This window comes from Schistocerca cancellata, chromosome 2 (assembly GCF_023864275.1).
Source record: "Schistocerca cancellata isolate TAMUIC-IGC-003103 chromosome 2, iqSchCanc2.1, whole genome shotgun sequence".
In the NCBI taxonomy this organism is placed as follows: domain Eukaryota; kingdom Metazoa; phylum Arthropoda; class Insecta; order Orthoptera; family Acrididae; genus Schistocerca; species Schistocerca cancellata.
In genome coordinates, this window is record NC_064627.1 from 613,608,207 (window position 1) to 613,625,084 (window position 16,878).

At 40.6% G+C, this 16,878-nt stretch overlaps 1 protein-coding gene across 2 annotated transcripts in view; it reads right to left on the reverse strand.

Moving 5' to 3' along the window:
• Positions 1-15,888, reverse strand: part of LOC126162271 (uncharacterized) — a 199,866-nt gene extending 183,978 nt beyond the window's left edge. The window contains exons 1-3 of one of the 2 annotated variants that reach the window (XR_007535044.1): positions 15,835-15,888; positions 9,026-9,253; positions 5,586-6,014 (exon numbers count right to left, since the gene is read on the reverse strand). Coding sequence is in view for 1 of the 2 variants with exons in the window: in XM_049918671.1 (XP_049774628.1) it covers positions 9,026-9,253; positions 15,835-15,862 (256 nt within the window). In the remaining variant the exon portion in view is untranslated. The remainder of the gene's footprint in view (positions 1-5,585; positions 6,015-9,025; positions 9,254-15,834) is intronic. The other variant, XM_049918671.1, reaches the window with a different exon arrangement.
• Positions 15,889-16,878: the final 990 nt, after the last annotated feature.

Sequence of the window (16,878 nt, forward strand, 5' to 3'; positions counted from 1 at the left end):
GTAAACAAAGACGAACTTGGTTAATTTTTTTTTAATTACGTTTCGTGAAGTGAGTATGATTTCGTGCGATTTAGTACGAGAATTATTTAATACTACGAATTGGTCACACGTGGAATCTGCGGGTTTGGTCACATGACGACAGCCATCTTTGTGTCGGCGCTACTGGTGACAGTGTGTGTGTTATCTTCACAGACTTTCAGCGAAAGCGGAACTATTAAATTCGTTTCCATCGCGATTGCTTATTGCAGTTTTGTCTTGAAAGTGGCTAGGTGCGCTTCTGCAGAAATATTAGAGGTTGTCAACGATGTCTCCCGCCTGTATTTCTGTTTGTTTTTAGAAGATTGTATACGCCGGGATACGCTACGCTCTGATAGTGCATTCATTTGACGAATGGAGAAGATAGAAAAATTGAAGCGAATAAAAAAGGCGAGAGTGAACGCGGACGTCTATGGTAGCCGATTTGGAGTGGATGTATGCCAAGACAAGTGTCTTTGAAGGAGAGATATACGGTAACGTTGTTTATAAATGAAAGTGTAAGACATCTTACCTTACGGTATTTGTTCGCAGTGTAGACGTCTATGGAAGTGAAACATAAACAATAAAGAGTTTGGACAAGCAAGTAATAGAAACTTTAAAATGAGGTGCAACAGAATAATGCTGAAGATAAGATTGCTACATTCCCTAACAAATAAGACGGCACTGAACAGAACTTGGGAGAAAAATAAATTGTGGGCTGAACCGGACTAGATAAAGGGATCAATTAAAACGTCACAATCTGAGACATAAGGAGGCTTGGAGAGCTCATTCCAACCATGACGTAAACAACAACAACTCCCACTTTGCAACATTCTTGTTTTCTAGCCGTTTGTAATTTCAGTAATTGTTATTACATACTCTTGTTCGCTAACTTCCTTAATCAGTATACAGAGTGACGGATAAATACCAGGATACAACTCTTTAACCAGATCCTAATGGAAAAATTTTGTGTCAAAATAAGATCAGTTGCGTTTAGAAAACACATATTGGGTGAAAACGAGGAGCTGTCAACACTGTCACATCGTGTAGGGCATCGGAATGTAAAGAGAACTGTGTGTCATTCCACATAACCGTGCCACACCTTGCAGGTCACTGAGTGGTCCAATGAGACATCAAACCTACAGCCTCATTCAGACATTGTTCAAATCCTCGTCGGGTTTCTTTTTCATATTTTGGATTCACGATACCTAGCTCTTCCCGTTTGTATCTTGGGAATCATTTCAACACAGGACAATGGCCTATAAAGTGCTCGTGACATATGGCGTGAGAGGTGGATCCATTAACCTGAGTGTATGAGTCTACTGACTGCATAGTGGACAACCATGGCTACTGCTGTCAATTTTACGTAGGGCAGCTTCCCGACGAAACGCACAAAAGATATACATCGTTTTGGATGCTGAGTGTTTCCAGTCAAAAGCCTGCTGTTTCTCGTGCATATGCTACACAGTACCACAGAAGACGCCATCTAGATGAGAATCGTTTTCGTCACCTGAAACACAGCCTTCTGGGAAACAGGTAACGTTCGTATACAAGTAATGCACAGTGATCGCCCAAGGACAAAACTACTACACAAACAGATAACTGAATTCTGTAAATCATTCAACAACATCACCAAAAGCAGTTCCAGATACGTGAAAAACTGGTTTCTAAAGTGATGCACAATGATCTGTTTTTGTATCATAGCAAGGTAATTCAGCACCAGTGGCCAGAAGACCGAAATGGACGAGTATAGCTATGTGACTGTATTCTGCACCAAGTAAAGGTATTGAACATTTTAAAAGTAACGTGGGATAGACTGAGGGTCTACCTTCACTCTTGAAGTTATTTTCAACTCACAACAATCATCATTGATTGGAATACAACCTGCGTGTCACCTGTGAACGTGACATTTCACAACCGCCCTGTAGCGCTCAGGGGTTGCAATAAGTCGGAACGCCAGGGAGGTATGATTTGGTAGAGAGGGGTGACTTACGCCTAAGCGTGCAGAGAAAAATCGGCAACTGTTTCGTTGAATTTCCTGCATCAAAGTTAAACAGCAGGCCTTCCACCGATCCCAGTGATGGCGCCAAGTGGCGTCCATGCGTGGATCAGCACCAATACCAGTGGTGGAAACTGCTGCATCGGCGTCCAGCCACCCTGCGTTGCAGACGTAGCGCTCCTACTCACGTCACGGCTAAGGGGTCGCCGCGGGTTTTGGCTGCATAGGTAGCCTGGAACCTGTCTGGCTGCTCCCTCATGCACAACGTCTGGACCCCACGTTCAGCGCCGAATTGCAAATAACTGGCCGCCATCGTTATAGTGAGCCTTAGCAGCCAGGGCATATTCGTGAGTGACCGCAGACTGCACTTCACCGTGGAGGTCGCTAGTTGGTGCCTCCGACCCGCGACAGCCAATAGCAGCTTGCAGTCCGCCAGACGATGTCACCCAAAGAGCGGAGGCTAGCGGCCATCTCGCTCCTCGCGCCGGTGCAGCTCCAGCCCGCCCCTCCGCAGCTATTGCGCTGCCGTGCAGCGGAGGTTGGTAGTAGTTTCAGCGGTTCGGTTGGCCGACGGGATTCATCACCAGAATGTCGTCGAGGTTGGCGTGCAAATTAAACAATCGTTATTCACTCGCCTCTGGGCTACACCCCTGACGTATTTCCTCTGGAGGAGACAAGTGGCATGCTCTTTAATAGTTACAGCGTCAGGTCCCCTCTGCCCCCTTCGGTCCCTACATACAGTTCATTAGGTGCGGTACTGCCTGCAATGTATCGGTTCTTCACAGCACGTCAGTTTCCTGTGCTGCCCTGATTTCATCACACTTGTATACAGTGCCCGCCTTGCCTTGCCTTCTCTCCGATGTGCGGCGTCGTAAACCTGCGTCCCCGAGTCGTCTGCTAAATATCAACGTAACCCGCAAAAGCCATCCGATGTGACATTCGGTTCCTTAACTACTACCTTACAGCCATTGCTGCATGAAATTTAGAAAAATTCTCCAAAAACCACGCCTGCACATGGCTTGTGTTCGTGATGCAGCAACATAAATCTATAGGCTAGAATGGTCAAAGAAGTGCTTTTGATCCCTTACCTGTTACTGGACAATTTGCATGTGCCCTTGCACCGTTCATTCCTTTGCAGTACATTCCTTGCGCGTTGGAAAAGTTTCTCTTGGTGTTCAGTTACACCTTAGGTTTCGGAACGCTAGTGCAGTGCCACACTTTGGAACAGAAGCATTTCCAGGAAGATGAATGGGGGTTGGGGTTGGGTTGTTTGGGGAAGGAGACCAGACAGCGAGGTCATCGGTCTCATTGGATTAGGCAAGGAAGGAGAAGGAAGTCGGCCGTGCCCTTTCAAAGGAACCATCCTGGCATTTGCCTGGAGTCATTTAGGGAAGTCACGGAAAACGTAAATCAGAATGGCCGGACGCGGGATTGAACCGTTGTCCTCCCCAATGCCAGTCCAGTGTCTAACCACTGCGGCACCTCGCTCTGTGGAAATGAATGGGTAATGGATTTTCGATGTTCTGGACTCCACAATCTCTCAACATTAATCCACTAGAGTCTAATTTGCTGTGTGAATGTGCGAGTGCATCGGGGGAGGGAAACATAACAAAAGTTGATGCAGACGTGTTGTGTAGGGTCCAGCAACGTATGATACAGCTAGTTGCGAAGTTTGCAAATGCAAGGTAGTTGAACGCCTTTCCTAAACTGTGAAGATGAGACTGGACGATGGATGTCTAGAATGGAATTATAATGTGTAACGTAATGTTCAATTTAGTGTCCCCTACGTACTGCGTCTTTTGTAACTCATTGGATACCGACGATGTTATTGTGTGCATTATTATTTTCAACAGCTTTTAATTATCTCATGGACAGTGCAAAGCAGACGTTTTATATGTAAGAAGTTCATATTCTGTCTTAATTTTAAGTAAAGACAGAAAGAAAAAATCAACATCACGCAATTGGAGGTGTCAACTGGATACTGTTTGATGCTTTAACTGAAAAAGAATGTTTGGAGCAAACTGAACTTGAACATCATTGAGTCCAAGTCTCCGATTCCCACGGCATTTTCCCGACTCACTGAGCTAATGGGAGAGCTCCACCCCAGCCCAGAATTAATGCTACTTGTTCTTAACCCCACTGCATGCAGTAACAGCATTACCAGAGCCTCATTTTCTGAATCGCATTTCTGTTAACCAGTGAGTTGGACTAAGATTAGGTTGACACACTTTTGTCTTGAACTGGCATGAGCAATGAAATGCCGATCGTGACTTGTGGAATTTTTTCTTCATCGTGTATAATGTTGCCTACTCCTACCAAGAAAATTATGTGTTTTGTGGCCATTTGGGATTTACATTTCATTTTAGTACTGAGCAGAATAAATTATAATGTATGGCTTCCTTAATCTAACTGATAACGATTTTCTTACCTGTCTAGATATATCTTTCTTTTTATTGATATAACACTATTTTGTAGCATTCCTTTTGCATCATGTTTTTTTTCTTGGATATCTGATGTTATCCAAGAAAAAAAGAAAGCAGATATTGATAAGACGAAATGCATGCCTCTGTGTTTTTCATTGTGTTAACAATGCAGGTTACCCTATTACGCGTCGTGCATATTATTCGATCGACTTTCACAATTTCATAACGCAATTGCAACCCTCTGCTGATCGAGGGCTATGTACTGAAGCGTATGACATGGCGGTGTGTGACGTGAGTGTGACAGAGCTCGAGATACAGCTTGTTGTATTCCTTCAAGAAACTGAAAAGACGAATAATCGAAGACTTCTTGCACGGATGGAGCTACATTTCCTTCATCATGACAACGTCAAAGAATGCACAAGCGCTGCGACGTGTGTAACAACCCTACACCTTGTACACGAGGAGGCCACAGAGCATCTTCCATACTCCCCGACTAGGCCCCATCCTACCGTCATCTTTTTCCAAAATCCTAAGAAAACTTTCAAAGGGTTTCACTTTGATAGTGGTGAAGCGGTGCAAGTAGAAGTAATGTTGTGGCCCCTTCAACAAAGTAAAATATTCTACAGTGAGGGTATCAAGAAACTTTTGTCTCGTTTGGATTAACATAGTGACACGAAGAAAAAGGGTGTAGAATGTCAATAAAGTTTATTTTATTTAAAAAGATTTATAAGTTGTAACATATAAAAATACGGAGACATTACTTTTCAGCAAGCACTTGTACTTACGCTTCAAGCGAGAATATCTAGTAACTGAGACGCTACACGGTCACTTTTACTACTTCGATAATGTGAACCCGCATCTTCGCGTGATATTTCAATGTCTGCTTTGCATAATTGCTTCCAATAAATCCGTATAGAACCGTGAGATATGACACCATTTCCTCTGGATTACAAATTTTTCACTTATTTCCCAGGCCAGGAAAGGTCCAGCCGTGGCGTCAGTCGTGAGTCTTTGCTGTGGACGCCGGTGTCCTCGTGGCAGTCAGTGTGTTACGGTTGAAACTTGATATTGGGAATGTAGGAGGTCAGCGTGTGTAACGGACGAATGTTATTAATAACAAGCCGTAGTTTATCAGTATTTACGTGAACCTGTAGGTAGAGAAATATCTTCTACCGTTTAATATAACAGTTGACGTCATGAAACTACACTTTTATTGCGTCGGCATACAACTGTTATAGAAACAACAGAAATATAAAAATAATACAAATGCAATGTTTTTAATACTAATATTTACAGTCATGCAATTTACTGCGTGTCGTGAAGTAATCAAAAACTGCCACAGAATAAGATGTGTAGATTCCACCGGTTATGTTTAAGTAAAAGAGTCAAGTTCTGACGCTCTTGCAGTTTCTTGGCTCCTCTGGAAATAGCAGGTGTCTTCAGTCAGCAGGTCAGCGATTTAGTGTTCACTCCCTCGCAGGCGATCCAAGCTGAGCCAACGGACTAACAATACTCCTAGTTCCTGGGACAATCTGACAGGTAAGGTTTACACTGGCTCTTTGGTTTCACCACGTAAACTGCAACGAAGAAAAATGTGCTTTTATAAAGATAGGAAGTTTAAAAATAAGATAGCAGTTTAAATTTACTAGTGATAAGACAACTGAAACTCTTCGCCTTTTTTACACAGCATGAATCTCACTCTCACCAATGTGACAAGATTATGTTATGGTCGTGTATCAGAAATAATGTGGGGTTCCACCTGTGTGCTATGTTACAGGGTTCCTATCCTTACTGGTACTATAGCAGACAGTTGGAAGATTGACCACGCGAGTAAACCTAACTTATGGCATATTTCTAAAGTTTAAGGATGTCACTACAACCAAGTTCCTCTAGGGAGGGGGGTTATGCTCCTGGAGCGCGAAGCATTCAATAATCAAGACATGTATCCTGAGACGTGCCAAATGACGATAATCTGAGGGACCTCGTTTTCGTTTGCTGGGAACTGATCTGGCCATCCCTGAGTTTGTGATTTGAGAATCGCCAGCACTTCTGGTCCCCACTAACCCTAAAACTTAGTCGAACGTGAACGATCTAAGTGGAAATTGGCGCCGCACGAGAGCATATTAACACAAGAATGATCCAACGTGACTGGATGAAGTGCGTTTACTCTGTCCTTCGTGTACATGTCAGCAACGGTATTCTGCCGTCCGAATGTTCCACCAACCAGTTATAATAACCCGATTATAGAAGCCATAATGAACACCCTTTTGTTGCAAAAAGAAATAGCAAAATAAGTCATATTGAGAGTGATGACAGTTACTGACCACAAAATTTACACTCTGATCAGTTTTTTTAAGAAGAATGTCATGTAAATACTAACGCTTATCATAAAGAAAGGACTGAATGAAAGAATGCCATATGATACGAAACAGAAACTTTAAAGAGAGAATTCAAGAAGTTATTATTTACGAAGTTTAAAGCCCAGACCATAAATTGACCAAAGATAACATTTATCCTAGAAGAGAGTTGCAGCCGCATTGAGCTATAAGTTGGCTGTAACTGCAATGTAACTCGGCAATGGGGATGTTAACTTCATTTCTCTCTTGTACTCTTGCAGTAGTAGTACGCATGTTAAGAGATAGTAGATTGTTTTAAAGAAGATCTGAAGTTTATTACGGTTAGAATTATTAGGCAGAAATCGCACTGAAGTAAAATCATCTTTACAGTTTAGACAGATAACGGGATAGATGTTTGCTGATTTGTGATAGGACGTAGCCTTCGTGATACTTAATAGTCACGAACATCAAAGGGCACAGAAAGAGATTCATCGATGACAGAAACTCAGTTATTACACTTGAATAGGCAACAGATAAACGCAGTCACGAAGAACTTACAATTGCGCCGTACTGTCAGAGGCTATCGTCAAAGTCAGAACTTCGGATGCTAAACGACGCAAACTAACTACAGAAACACTGAATGAATCCGGTACCTTTATCCATAACTCAGAATTCCGAGTATGGAGAGCGCAAGATGACCAAAATGTTGTTTCTAGTGGTGACACCTTTCATTTTCCCCAACTCTAGAAGATTCACATTTTAATAGAGTTCGAAGAATTATTCTCTTTGAATTGCGCCCATGTTACTCTGCACGATCCATGTGAAGTTATGGACTTTAGCTTTGTGCGAGATGCGAGGGAACATTTTGTTTTTTAATCGTCCGCAATATTATGGCACCTGGGGCTGGAAAATTTCGGTCGGCTCAACGAGAGTTTTAATCGTGATATTTTGCTAGGACACGATGAAAATTACACAGTATTAGCACAGCTGTCCTGAAAGCTTCGATAGATGGTGCGTTTTCCTTAACCATTGTTCTTGATGACTGCAATGTAACAGCCTGCTTCCAACAGTGGCCACGAAAAGCCAAGTTAATAATATCGTTGTTGTGTAGTTACAAACTTACTATGCACCTAGATTTTACCGCTTGTTTTCTAGACATTTCCATCGACAGATTAATTATTTAACTCTCATGTACTCTCGTGCTAACCATCACGCCTGCAGGCACAATTTCTAACTCAGTGAAAATCTTAACTAGTACTCCGACAACGCCACTTCTCCTTCTTTCTCGATATTTTGGTGAGGCCTAAGTAACGTGCTTTTACCAGGTTCTTTTTTCAACCTTCACTGACTCTTAATTAAAATATGAGGCATGCTGATATTTATAAATTCCTGAAATTTGGGACACTTTTTGCAATAGGTATACGGTTGATTGCTAGTACGGTGTGTCATCCATCGTCCATAAGTAGATTATATTTCGGTCCGATATTACATTGTAGATGTGTCACTAAGACAGTGAATGAGTCTTTGCCCTAATTTAACGCCAACATGATGTTTCCGATAAGATGTAGTTCATTACGTACACTTGTCATTGCCCAATTCACCTAATTCTTTGTCTCTATGTAAACGCGTCACTAAATTTTAAACTTTTCTAAACGGTCAAGTCTATTTCTACTTGTTCCTAAGCGTATGACGGGTATTATTTATACACACTAATCCAGTTGTCGGCCTTCTACAGGGTATGAAGAAATGTACGTTGCCTATCGGTTTATAGTGTTAAGCTTAGTATAGGTGTGTGTACTTCACTACCAACACATTCACTGTGAAAATTAACCACACGCTACGGACCGCGGCACTCGTGGCAGCTTCCGTCGCCTGTTTAACATATCTTTTCGTAAAATGTGGAAACTATGGCCCATTGCGTAATTCATGTCGCGTTACACGACATAATCCTCCTAAAAGAATTCAAGGGTGTGTAGTGAAAAACATGCAGCAGCTTTAAGGGGCAAGAAAATTACTATAAAAGGTGGACTAAACATGCGCAGCAAATTGCTCTGAATGGTTTTGGTGGAGAATCATGAAGAGTTGCAATTTCGTAATTTCGGTGAGGCAAGGGTAGCCACTGTTCCTTGATGATTTGATTTCACTCATATTTTCACTTTCGCTGTGGGACCATACACGAATTTTTATGCTGAACAAACTGGTTTTATTATGTCAATTTTGAACAGAAAACAGTTCTGTTTAAAGTAACTTACCTTTCGGTAGTTGGTTGTAGCAATAATACAGCTTCAACGAATTAGCATACAAGTAGAATTTGTTGTCTGCTGCAACGCAAATGGTGTCATCGTCATCTTCCGTATACGACGACCTCCCCAGAAATCTACTCTCAGCCGTGATATTGCCGGCGCTTAGTTCCTCATTTCCGATGCTGTCGGTGGTGGACTCTTCTGGTTGTCCGTGGATCTCCGCCACTACTACCAGTGCTGTAAAAATCAATTAACGTTATTGCAGATCGCTATTTCGTCTAATGGCTGCTAGTGCAACTCTCCAACTTATCACTGCGACATTACTGTGTGCTTTATATGCGTTATTTGAACAGTCCGCTCGTCCCAGAAAATAAAAAAGAAAAAATCAACAGCGACATGCATGCTATGCTCGTGACAGGACAAGTTCTCGTAATTAATTTCGTGCTCCAATATACAAATACAGTGGTCTTTCAGGTTCTTGTTGGGTTGTTATTATCTCACAATTAAATTGACAATATTATAACTTTCCTCACTTAAGTTTGGGAATGTTTTCCTATCTAGTTAGGCACAGCCCCACTAAAAGCTAGCCAGATATTTGGCTGAAAAAGTTGGGCTCTTCGTTGGTTGTGACATCTGACAGACCGCTCTACACTTTGTAGTAAGGAATAAAAAGTATTGCAGAAGCTGGAAGCCTTAATCGTTACGATCATGTAGCTGGGGTGTCACTGAAAAGCACAAATATCTCCAAGTGGGTGACTATGTAAAGTCTTTTGCTCATAATCAAGATAATGAACGTAACCTATAAAAAGTTGTTCCTGTTTCGACCTCTGAAAGTCACGTGATTGAGAAGATTAATAGGTACCCTTAGTATTTGTTTGTTTTTCTGTTACATTCAAACTAAATTTAGGGGCAAAGAAGTGACAGCCTGCATGGAACGTCTCACTCAACTTGTTGTGATGTTTCGCAAATTATACGATGGAGACATCAGAGTTCTTTCATATCTACGTTAAATCCAAGATACTAGTACATACACTGTTCCGTCACAGTAACGTGACCACCGCCTTTGTTCGGCATCAGCGCGAGATAACCACTCAATGAAGGTAGGGCGCAGCATTAACAGTGGAGGCTATATAAAGCGCGTCAGGGAGCCGCGGTGAGACAGTGCAATCGTTGTCATAATTCGGAAACGTAGGTACTTATCTGACGTCCAAAAGGGTCTGATTATTGTCTTTCGGGCCAAGGGTGGATGCACGCCTCAGTTTGTAAACTTTTCAAGCGTCGCCCTGCTTAAAGTGTACTGTGGATGGCAAAACTGCACAATCGAAAACCAACACCATGACCAGTCAGGCAGCATGGACCATAGATGACAGGAGTGGAAGACAGCTGCGGAAATGTGTACGGATGAATAGGCATGCAACAGTTGAGGGAAAGAAGCCCCAGATGAACCGAGGGGCAACCAACAATGTCTGCTCAACGACCAGCCAGCAAAAGTTCCTATTTACCGCTGTCCACAGCAGGTGCCAGATTCGTACACTCACGTCGACTGCTGTTCACCGGCGACGAAGGGTTCAATTTTCACTCAAATACCTGAACCGGACCTGCTTTGAGCGGCCTTTTTAGGCGAAAGGCGTTTTATGCTCGATCGGGTATAAGGCGGGTGGCGTGTACCGCGTGAAACGTCTCAAGGCCAACAACATGCAATGAGTGAGGGAGCGTTATGGTCTGAGGAATGTATTCGTGTCTGTGAGTCTTCATAATGGAAGCCATAATGGATCTAAAGTAGTATGCGCTTGTGCTTCGGGACCGTGTCCACCCCTCCATGCAGTTAAATGTTCTCCGGCACGATGGCATCTACCAAGGAGACATGCATCCTCTCACTGTTGGATCTGTAGTTTGCTATTAATATTACTGGACCTGTTTCCTTGTGTTCTTTGTAATCAAATCTTAATATGGTAACCTTATGGCTCTTGTACTTCTCTTTATACTCTGTGATCAAGAAATATGTTTCCAATAATTAAAGTTTGATTTTATTTTGCAACTGTGTTGTTGGATATTTGTTGTGAGTTTAACTACGTAGTTTTCTGTAAAGAGTATAACAGTTTTTTCATTGCACTCGCTTTCTTCCATAGCATCTATTATGTGCGCTGTATTTGGCTTTCTAATTCTTACCTGATTCTCCCTCAGATATTTTTGTTTATGCTACTTATTGTTTAACATTGTTTTTTATGTGCCTGCTCGTATTTATCTTTACCTTTCTTTAATCCTTTTGATAGTAGTTTGCTTAGTTAGTGACTTGTAGCGCATTTTACATTGCTATTCATTATTGCAGTACGTCTTACATTTTGTAAGCCCCTCTTATAGTTTTTAAAGAAACATTTGAAATGAAAAGCATGAGAAAATTTTTCAGTCAGCACACCAAAACATTTCATAGAGACAACGAAGAACGTGACATCTTACGTTACAGTTCAATGTACACAAACAAACACTGTGAATGCAGTGTTACGCAAGACTCAATCTCTGTATTTTGAAGGCTGTATGACATGCGTAAGAAGATATTCCCAAAATATTATCCTAGAATAGCTAAAATTGGAATCCAAGATTTACATTTTCTGGTATTTTAATTGCTATGAGGACATAAACAGTCGACCGGATGGTAAAAATTGTTGAATAACACACACGCAGACAAATGATATAAAACTTATGTTGCTTCCAACAACACTCTAAGATGAAAGAAAATTGCGAAAACTATTATTCTAAGTCAGCAAAACGTAATTGGTGCAGATAATTTTTTGATGCATAAATAAAACTGAAGTCCTCTTTTCACCATTCCTACAAGAGGTGTTGCGTGCGCATTCCAGAATGTATCACAGCTTAGCGTCATGGTTCTTTACTTCTCAAGTGTAAAAGGATTGCAAAACCAGTCACTAACTCTCAAAATACATGTACCTATTATTTGGTTTCGATTAAAACTGATGCCACATGCAGGATTTGCATCAGACTGTTCTGGGCAATTTTGCTGACAAATGATATACGCTCATTTCATTTCATACCTGACATGTACCTCCAGCATTTTAGTTACAAAAGCGACTAATCGGGAAGTCTCTTACATGTAACAAAGTCCGCGAATCAGTTATTATGACAGAGAAGCTCAGTGATCGTAGGGCTGCTGGTAATTCAACGGTTACTGGTGTCAATAGAATGTTACAGGATATAGGAAAAAATTCCCCCAAAGAAGAAATAAAAAAAAGAAAACTCCTGATGTATAAGAATTATTACTTCCCTATTGTCACCTATGGTGGAGAAACATGGACAATGAAAGAAAGGGACTGGAGCAGACTGCAAGCAGGGGAAATGAAATTTCTCAGAGCAGTTAAGAGAAAAACAAGAATGGACAGAATAAGGAATGTAGAGATTAGAAAGGACCTCAAACAAGAAAGTATGAGAGAAGAAATTGAAAGAAAGAGATTAAGATGGTATGGGCATGTTAAGAGGATGCATGGGCAGAGACTCCCCAAAATTATGGAAGAACTTAAGATGGATGGGAAAAGACCTAGAGGGCGCCCTAGAACACGGTGGAAAATGGGAGTGAGAATATCTGTTGAAAGGAGAGGTGTGACCTGGCAGCAAGTGAAGGAATAAAAGTGGTGGGAGGACCGAGCCAAATGGAGAGAACTCGTCAGCACCCAGACCCGGCAGTAGCGGGATTCGGATATAGATAGATAGATATAGATAGAAGAAATATCAGCATTTTAACTGCAGTGCATTTCAGCTGTCAAGATCGAATATTCAGCTCCTTTAGTGACGAGGGTGTGAATCACAAAATGGTCAAAACTACGATTATTTGTAAACGGCATCTTAGACCTGTATGTGCGGAGTAAGGTTTCAGTGAAATACAGAGACCGTCATAGTTACAGTTACTAAGTTTCTGTCAAAACAATAAGAGCTCCAATACAATTCAGAGCCTTGTTGAAAGAAAACCTGAAAGCAGCCTTAAGATTTAAATTAAACAGTCACTAGCCGATCTGACCAAAAATCTTAACACGTATTGGTACAGATCAAGATCAAGGAGAGAAGGTCGTTTTTCCGAAACTGTTTCACCGCGGAAGGAAGATTCGCTGTCTCAAAAGATCCAGCTAGTCGACATTGAGGTAACTGATCAAGTGATAGAAACTGAAACCGGTCTGTGGTGGAAAGGTATCTGCATCTGAGAAGATGTCTTTAAGGTCCTATACACAACTTTCTCCCCTTCCAGCAGAAGTTAATTGTGGGTCGAAAGAGCGACAAAATATTCCAAGCGACTCGAAAAAAGCACACATGACTCAATGCCTAACTCGTAGTTGCAGAATAAATGAACCCCTTTTACACCCACGAATGAGGACACGGATGATGAACGTTTTGGAGGATGGAAGTCTCCTCCATAAGACACCAAACTGATACAGCAAACAGAAGTCGTGATACTCATCAATTAGGAATCACATTATGTGCAATGTCGTCCACATCGAAGCCTCGTTTCTCGAATTATTTCGAACAATATTCGATACAGTTCAGAAATGTCATTTAGTGGATAACGTCCGAGAATACCGGATATCGGATGTGATTTATGATTTTATTCGGTAACTCACTGCAGAAATAATTCAACACAACTCTCTTAATGGAACAAAAGTCATAGCCGGAAAGATAATTTCAAAGGTACCACCGCGAGCTTTGATATGGCTATAACAGTTCACAATATACACAGTGTAAAAGTGTCCCATAGTCTGGGAGGTGGTAGTTTGGATGCAAACATAAGCAAAATGTCCCGAAGACATGAGCTCTAAGTTTTATACTTTTAGAGCTACGTGTACTTGGTGATACTGTAAATCATATTCACAGCTAATTGCAAGTGCAGGAGATACGTTAATTCTAACAAAACCAGTATGTATTTTGAACAGCTAATGAAAAACATTTACGTTGTCGTTTTTTCTCTGAAATTGCCAGAAAATTAATGCCTGCTGGTGCACAAAGAAAATACCAAACTCCATTTTGATCACCTCCTTTAGAGATGGCTCACAAATGCAGATCGTATGTAATAGCTTGTAAAACTACGACACAGTGCCGCACTTATTTCCCAGCTACTTGGTTTCATCAATTTAAAACCATTTTTGCAACTGTATGTACTTGTGAATTTAGTCATAAATGATATTTTATGAGACTATAATACATGCTGGAAGAATAAATAACATATAATTAGGTCAAGTCATTGTTGCAAATACTCTGGCAATGCCAGGGAGGTTATATTTGTGTGAAACGTCTCATACATTTCTGTAACGACGATATCGTTATCGTCAGAACTCGCGGTGGGATGAGTTGCGAACAATCTGCGTTGTGGTACAGACATGTGTTTTGGTGCAGAAATGAAAAATTGCGGTGGAAGTGGTGTTATAATAAGGGGAAAGGTAAGATATAAGTGAGGGAGCACGTGTATGTGCGTAGAAGATGGTTGCAAGAAGGTTTTTAGAGTTAATGAAAACCGGAGTGTGGTCCAACTTTATTCAAGTTGATCGCTAATCAAAAAGAGCCCACTGTCTATATTGAATTTCATAAAAAGCATTACATCGTACCTCAAGCAACTCATCGCAAAGTAAGATCCATCCAGTTGTTTCCTAGTTGTGTTGTACGCATGCCAGTATAATAGTAGCTTTCTTGGAACATTAGTCAGGTCTAGTCAAACCACCAACGTAGTCCTATCTTCTCATCATAACTTCCGAGAAAGACATAAGGGAAAAAACATCGATAAAAGAAACAGGATCCGTTAAATTTACAACTCATTTTCAATCAACTAATCATTGTTATAGTAACTATGGTTCTTCATATGGTGCAGCACTGCTATGGTAACGCAGACAATCAGTTGAAACGAAAAGTGATATAAGTGCAATACATGTTTGAGTGTCAAAAGGATACTCGCTATCCTGTAGCCAAAATAATTTTATGATTTTATGTTGTGTTCTGTAAATGGCATTTCTCTACATAACATTTGTACTGGCAATAGGATGTTGCTTGAAGGAAAGTTTCTACGGCACTTTTCGAATAGTATCTGATAAGGAATTAATTACTTCCGGGCACGACTAAAGATATTTTCAAAGAGACAGCATTATCGTGATTTGCGTGACGCAATACAGTATCTATGAAGTGTTGATGGCGCAGTTAAAATTTTTATTAAAATTATTTCATCACAAATTTACGTTTTTAGTGTTCATTTAACGCGTGTTTTTTACATCTAGGCTCGTGCATGACCTTTGTTGTCCAGTACTCGCTTGAATTTAGTGTCATTAGCTGTTTACCAAATGCAGCTTTCAATCGTTTCGGAAAACCTTTTTTCCTGATTTGTAAACTCATTCATACAACTTTGTGATACATAATTACGGCTTTCTACAGTAAGACAGCCGCTCGTTGTCTTTCTTTTTTTTGTGTTTTTTATTTGTAGGTTTGTTGTACACAGCAAATACTCGTGCAGTAACGATCGGGTCGTAACTGTTTAAATTCTACCGGTAAGCATCAATCTTCGTATTAGATGCTTTGTTTCTATTTATTGTGAAACAGTTTTATACACAGGAGAGTATATGTGAGTATTATGTTATTATACAACAAGAATGTTATGTGCTCAAAGTGCTTTACACAGTTGCTTACTGCACTCTGCTGACGACTCAATATAGCTTACAGTAGACGAGATAAGCTTCACAATAGCGAAGATTAACAAGTGCTCATTCGAAATATGTAAAATGGAGGTTAGTAAAAATATCTATCGTGAATGAAAGGTTATAAATTCTGCCAATACTTACCAGCAACAAACAACAAAGCAGCCTTCATTGTACTCGACAAAAAGTACTACTGCTCTCTGCGTTATATTTTCATTTATATATGTTTGGACACCCGATGGCATCATCGAATATTATCGTTAAGTTCCCTTCTCATTTTCCGTTCCGTGAACTCTGGTTGCTGCAACTAGCAGCAGATTGACTTTCCTTGTACTTGAAAAGATCTGTTATCGTTCGCTGTTTCATATGTATTATCAGCATTACAACTACAGCATTCAGTAAAACTGATTACCATACTGGATCGTTTAGTTTGCTTCTTTTTTCCTTTCCTTACTTTACGTTGTGAGTCACTGTAGTAGAGGCGAGGAAACGGAAAGAAAGGTGTATACGGAAATTAAATGCCACTTCTCAGCAACACAGTTGAGTTGATATTTCACACACCTCTTAATGGCAGTACTTGTCAAATCCGCAATGAGAAGTCAAATTTCTACTAAAGCGAGTTTCTATAAATTGCTGATAATACTTATTAACATTAGTACAACTCAATTTAGGCACAGGCTGGAAAGCAATATTTTTTTCTCTCAATATAGCTTATCTTTTAATGCAGTACTGCTCGAATCCTGATGCAAGGAGGTGAACGGAAGTCAGTGATCGTTTATACCGAGCAGTATAAAGAGCTTTCCATTTTGAAGAGGACACTCTTGTGTCTACAGGATTGTATGAATAGGAACTTCAGTACCTAGATACTACAGTCAAGTTACCAATCTTAGAATCATACGAGGGAGTGTACTCTAGAGACTACGTAAGCAGTTTCCACCATCTTCTAAAAATTTTTTTATTATTCTTAGACGTAAGGTTGTGTTTTTTGCAGCATTTTTAATTTTTTCGAGATCTATATCTTCAGGACCTATATAATACATTAAATCGATTTGAAATATGTGGTTAATTCTTTAGTTACAGACAGTTATGTAGAGTTATAAATATATATTGCAGTGGATTAAATTTGGGAGCGCTATATCGTATGGGCACGTAAAATTCCTCTCCTTACTAAATCATTTTGCGTGTAAA